This window comes from Nicotiana tabacum, chromosome 17 (genome assembly GCF_000715075.1).
Source record: "Nicotiana tabacum cultivar K326 chromosome 17, ASM71507v2, whole genome shotgun sequence".
NCBI classification, from domain to species: Eukaryota; Viridiplantae; Streptophyta; class Magnoliopsida; order Solanales; family Solanaceae; genus Nicotiana; species Nicotiana tabacum.
In genome coordinates, this window is record NC_134096.1 from 106,869,567 (window position 1) to 106,876,269 (window position 6,703).

Below are 6,703 nucleotides of genomic sequence, written 5' to 3' on the forward strand. Positions count from 1 at the left end.
ATACCGTAATCAAATCCGATAGTATCTATTCCAGGTCTAATGACCTTATCTCATCAAACACAACTATTCTATTAACATGCCACACCAATACAACCTAAAGTCACAACCGTGAAATATGTGCACCAACAAGCAACAATTCGAACGTACTCAATTGGGGAAACTGACTCAAATGAGAGAACCGTCCCGCAAGCTCAACAAGTATCACCACAACGCAATGCTATGAACCCATCACATATAGTAGGACCAAAACACACGAATCTAATACAAAGTATCATATCCCAACATAGCCCCTCTGCAATGTGTGACCATCCAAACACCGGTCCATATGAAATACCTCAAGCCACAATGCTCAAAATCAACAACAACACGCAATTCGACATCAAGTACACGAAGTGCATAACCTTAACCATGGAGAATCCAATAACGCAATATACCACAGCCCGAAAAGATCATAACCAAGGCGCAATCAACCATTCCACACCCCAATCACCATCTCGCTCGAATTCCTCTATAAGGCCTGTAACACCCCAAATGTTTACTAATATTTGCATTTTCGATAAAGTATCTTTATAATGAGGAAATATTTTTTTTTACTTCGCACTTCCTAAACGTGAAATTGACAATACATGAAAATTGCTTACTTTAGGTTGTGTTAATATTGACAAAGAAGTTTCATGGTGTTGCTATGTGTAACACTTAATATTTTTTTGATGAATTATTATTAAATACATTATATAATTAAGGTTTTGGGCTTCCACCCTTTTGTATTTATCTAAAGATATTTAGTAGGTTGGGCAACCACATTTTTCATGTTTATCCAAAGTTTTTATATTACTTTTGTGATATGCTTTTTCATAACCTCATCTCATTTTCAGTCCTTAATGCCAAAGAAAACCCCATCTCTCTCTCATCCTTATCACCTGAAAAACTCCATTAAAACCATCATAAATTTCCACTAAACCAACCAGCAAAATGCGTTCTTGGTGAAGCTCAAGTTGCTCCTCTCTCTTGTGGTAAGTTACTAAACCTATTTTTACACTAGACAACTATTAGTATTTTCTTCATATCGTTTTGTATAAAGCTCCGTTTTAAGCGATCTAAGACCTCCTGGAAAGATATTTCTTAGATCTATAACTCTTATTCAGGAACCAAAATTTAGGCTTATCTTTTATTTACCCGAAAATGGGTAATGAAGTACAGGGCAGGTGCTGCCCAGATTTTCTGTTTTGCAAACCCTCCCTGTACTACTGTTAGTAATTTTAGCATAACGTTTTGTACAAAACTGAAATGGGGGTGATTCAAGATTTTCTGAAATGGTAAGACATATATCTACAACTATAATGAAGACCACACAGTCATCTTCAAAACTGAGTCACAACACAAGACAGCGATACTGTCCAAAAATTTTGTTTAAAATTTTTTGTGTAATTTGTACCAATATCATGTTTAGTTTGACATGTTAAATCACTAAACTTATATAGATATTTGATTATGTATTTAAGGTACATATCTCCTTGTAAAATCTAAGAGGAAGTATTTGAAGTGGACGGATTTGGTTTGTCTATAGCATAGACGATTCGAACGTCCTCAAGTTGTGGTTGAACTATTTTGTAGAAAAACACCAAGGTTTGTGTATACACTTTGTACTCTTTTTACTTGCTGAAATATTTTGAAATAACCTGATATTTTGTTTTTTATTGTCTTCAATTTATATCGTTGTATCCGTTTTATATCAAGCATTGTAAGATATTCGCTCAATCGCCCACTCGTACGGATTTCTTGATCTTTTTGCATTCTTGTTGGGACTTTGTTCTTCATGTGGCACTGACTTTGTCACTCATCTTGGCATGCCTCTTCATTCAGATCTTTTGCCATCTTGACTTTGGATTTGTAATTCGTCTTAAATTATTAAACTTGTCCATGTTAAGTACGAACTAGAAAGACATTTTTAATATAGTTCTTGGTTCTCTTGACTATTGGGTTTTGACCCTACTTGATTTGGGGTTTCGGTCCATCTTGATATCTGATTTTGCTTAGTGTGATGGAATGACGTACACATTGGGCGAAAAATGGATATTTGACAAACTCTCTTGGATTGATAATATATGCTTTTTCAACTCTTGAATCTTGAACATTGTTATTGATATTTGGAAATACTTCAAGGGTTGATATTTGATACTTTTGATATATTTATTCACTTGTTTTAAATTATGTTTTATTTGAGCTACCTATGACTGAAAATGGGAATTGGAGAAGTTAATGGCTCCAAGCCTAAAGTTTATACGCCACTAAGCTTTATGCTTAGCGATAGTTGTTTTTTTATCGTAGATAATGTACGAGATGAAATTTGAAGACGACCTTATTAAGTAGTCTTTTTGGGAGCACTTATGGAGATCACATTTGTATATGCACCATGGTTTTGTATAGTTTTGGGACATGTACATGATATATATGTCACACTTATTTATGTTATTTGGAGGCTTGTTGGATCTTAAGACCAAAAATCTTGTAACTTGAATTTGGTAACTTATTTTGTTGTTTTAGGGTGTGTTAATAACTCAAGTCTTGTAATATGCCGAATTTACACTTTGTCTTGTTAATATGTACAAAGGAGAAAACTGGTTTTCCTTTTTATAGCGGATAGTTTGAAATTTATGTACAATACAAACTTGTAGTGATGTCGAATGAAGGTATAATTTTGTTAGGAAGTTGTTTTAACGTATTGATTATTCAAAAAGGGTTATATCACCTTATGTTGATATTTTGACATTGTATTTTATTTTAAAAAATAAAATAAAAATTATGAAGAGTACTTTCAAAAATAATAATATTGCACTTTGGACCTCATCGCATGGGCCTATTTATGCTATTAAATTATTCTGAATATTTTTTTTAATTAATATCTTCTTAGTGTTGTAAGTAATGAATTGGATTTGTTTCGTAAGTAGTACCTTCCCAAAGGAGTTGCTACAAGTTTTGGTATCAGAGCCTAGGTTTGTGATTCTAGGATTTTTGTTGTGATCATACCTAATATTTTTATTATTTTCTTTCTTGAAAATGACTTGGAGATTATAAATTTTTGCATACTTATTTAATGTAATTTGATGTATTCCTTGTGCTTATGCATCATGTACATGTCCCTAATGCAGTGTGATCTTATCTTTTATAGAAATTTTAATATGGCCTCTTCTTCGAATAGAGCTATTGAATCCATTGATGAAAGTCAGGCCCATTATAATGCTCCACCTCACCTCCAAGAAGGAGATGAGGTACCCTTGCCCAACCTAAATCATCGTCGTGTTAGTGAAAATGAAGTGGGCAATAATCTAAGAACAATAGGTTATAGTACTCCTATTATGACTCCTCCATTTCAGTAGATGGCTGAACTCTTTCGTCACTTGGCTAGGACAATGTCAAAACCTAGTGAAATGAATTTTGAGAAGATGAGAAAAATGGGTGGAGTTGAATTTGAAGGCACTACTGATCCCACGGTAGCTGAACAATGGCTCGAGCGCATGGAGAGGGTATTTGAATAACTAGAGTGTACTAATGCTGCCAAATTTAAGTATGTTATCTCTCTTTTACAAAAAGATGCCTATGATTGGTGTGTAAGTATGCCAAATGCAAAAGCAAAACCTTCGGTGCTGACTTGGGATGACTTTGTGAAAGCATTTCGTGCGAAATATGTCCCCCCTGTCTATTGTGATGCTAAGAAAAAAGAATTTCTGAATTTAAGACAAGGGAGTATGTCTATTGCAGAGCGTCAACAAAAATTTCTTAGGCTTTCTCGCTATGCTGGAGGTATTATTGATGGTGAAAGAGACAAGTGCAGAAAATTTGAAGAAGGTTTGAATTGTTACATTCGAAAGTCTGTGGCAATCTTGCAACTTGAGGATTTTTCCAAGCTAATTACAGCTGCTCTTACTTGGGAAAGAATTGACAAGGAAGAAGCTAGTAGGAAAGAAAACAGGTTTAGGAAGGGTAATTCAGATTATGGTGGTCCATCCAAGAAGGTAAAGTTTGACTATTCCAAGATTGAAAGTGCACAGAAGTCATCATATCATAAGCAGAATAAGCCAAATTTCTCTACTGCTTGTACTCCAAGTTATGTCCAAGGCAAAACTTATACACCTACTTGTGCACAATGCGGGAAGAATCACTAAGGTGCCTGCAAAAGAGCTTCTAGTGCTTGTTTTAATTATGGAAGTCTAGATCATAAAGTGAAGGATTGTCCTAATTCTAATCATCTTTCTTATACACATACAGAGGGCTCAGTTCAAAAGCCTGTCACTACTCATTCTCAAGCTAATAGTGGTGCAAGACCTAGAAATGTGCAAGCAACGAGTTCGGGTGGAGCTAATCAGGCTAGAGGGCCGAGATCTACTGCACGAGTCTATGCTATGAGACAAAGGAATGACCAAGATGGCCCAGACGTGGTTGTTGGTAAATTTCACTTATTTGGCATATCTGTTGTTACATTATTTGATCATGGATCTTCACACTCTTATGTTTGCTCATCACTTGCATTTCCTGATACTGTTAAATCTGTGAGACTTGACTTTGATGTGCTGGTCATGAGTCCATTAGGTCATCAGGCTGTTGTTAACAGGATTTACCGAGATTGTCCATTCATGATTCGAAATCTGGTCTTCCCTGTAGACTTGCTTGAAATACCCTTCCAGGACTATGATGTTATTGTTGGTATGGACTGGGTCCATAGGTACCATGCATTGGTTGATTGTAGGTTGAAGCAAGTGACTTTTAGTACTCCTGCATATTTATACATAGTAGTTTAAGGAGAAAGATCATTGGCATCTAATATTATTTCTGCGGTCTTGGCAAGGAAGATGATTTGTCAAGGTTGTGATGCTCATATAGTCGATACACGATTGGAGAGTCCAAGTCTTAAGGACATACCAACCGTGTGCGACTTTCCTGATGTATTTCCTGATGAGCTTCTTGGGTTGCCTCCAGAAAGGGAGATTGAATTTCCTATACAGCTTGTCCCTAGAACTACTCCTATTTCTATCGCTCCTTATAGATTGGCCCCAGCTGAATTAAAAGAGTTGAAGGCTTAATTGTAAGAACTTCTTGAGAAAGGTTTTATCCGTCCCTGTATTTCGCCTTGGGGAGCTCTTGTTTTATTTGTGAAAAAGAAAGATGGCACTCTTAGGTTTTGCATTGATTACCGATAACTAAACAAGGTAGCAATCAAGAAAAAATACCCACTGCCTAGAATGGATGATTTGTTTGACCAACTGAAGTGTGCCGGCTTGTTCTCAAAAATTGACTTGAGGTCTGGATATTATCAGTTGTGCGTGAGGGAGCAAGATGTTCCTAAAACTGCTTTTAGGACCAGGTATGGCCATTATGAATTTTTGGTAATGCCATTTGGTTTGACAAATGCTCTTGCTGCATTTATGGATCTAATGAACCGTGTATTCAAGCCTTATCTCGATCAATTTGTGGTGGTATTTATTGATGACATTTTAGTCTATTCCAAAAATAGAGAAGATCATGATAAGCATCTCCGAATTGTCATGCAAATTCTGATAGAGAGGCAACTCTATGCGAAGCTTTCCAAATGAGAATTTTGGCTGAGTGAATTGGCATTTTTGGGGCATATTGTATCAGCTGAAGGTGTAAAGGTTGATCCTAGTAAAATTAAAGCTATTGTTGATTGGAAACCTCCTAAAACTCCAACTGAGATCAGAAGTTTCTTGGGTTTAGCAGGATACTATAGGAGGTTCGTGAAGGACTTCTCTATTATAGCTTCTCCTTTGAACAAACTTTTGGGGAAAGACGCCAAATTTGTGTGGGATGACAAGTGTCAAGAGAGCTTTGAAAAGCTCAAATCCTTGTTGACACAAGCTCCAATACTCTCTTTGCCAGTTGAAGGGAAAGATTATGTGGTATACAGTGATACATCTCACCGTGGCTTGGGTTGTGTTTTGATGCAAGAAAGGAAAGTAATTGCTTATGACTCTCGAAAGTTGAAATCAAATGAGTTGAATTATCCCACTCACGATCTTGAACATGATGCCATTGTTTTTGCCTTAAAAATATGGAGGCATTACTTGTACGGGGAGAAGTGTCACATATTTATTGATCATAAGAGTTTGAAGTACTTGGGTACACAAAAAGAGTTAAACTTGAGACAATGTAGACAGCTTGAACTCATCAAAGATTATGATTGCACGATTGATTATCATCCTGGTAAAGCCAATGTGGTTGCAGATGTGTTGAGTCGCAATTCCTTTGCAAGTTTAACTCTAAGTCCTTTGCCCTTGCTTCTTGAATTAAGAGCCATGAATGTTTGTCTTTCATTTAATTCTAATAGTTCTATCATTGCTAATTTGCAAGTCAAACCAGTTTTACTTGAGCAGGTCCAAGAAGCGCAGAAGTTATATGAGAAGCTTGTGAAACGTATTGAAAAAGTCCAAAATGGAAGAGAATCGGATTTTACATTGAAGAAAGTTGGTACTTTATTTTATAAAAATAGTTTGTGTGTTCCTAATTATGATGAATTGAGAAAGCATATCTTGATTGAAGCACATAGTTCACCTTATGCAATGCATCCTGGAGGTACTAAAATATACCAGACCATCAAGGAGCACTACTGGTGGAATGGTATGAAGAAAGATATTGCAGAGTTCATTTCTAAGTGCTTGGTATGTCAACAAATAAAAGCTGAACATCAAGT

The 6,703-nt window shown here is 36.0% G+C and overlaps 1 protein-coding gene across 1 annotated transcript; it reads left to right on the forward strand.

Moving 5' to 3' along the window:
• Positions 1-3,614: 3,614 nt before the first annotated feature.
• LOC107808733 (uncharacterized) lies at positions 3,615-5,078 on the forward strand. Its single transcript, XM_075235781.1, has 3 exons — positions 3,615-4,116; positions 4,267-4,740; positions 4,879-5,078. Exons 1-3 carry the CDS (start codon positions 3,615-3,617, stop codon positions 5,076-5,078), a joined length of 1,176 nt encoding a protein of 391 aa, XP_075091882.1.
• The last annotated feature ends 1,625 nt before the right edge of the window (positions 5,079-6,703 follow it).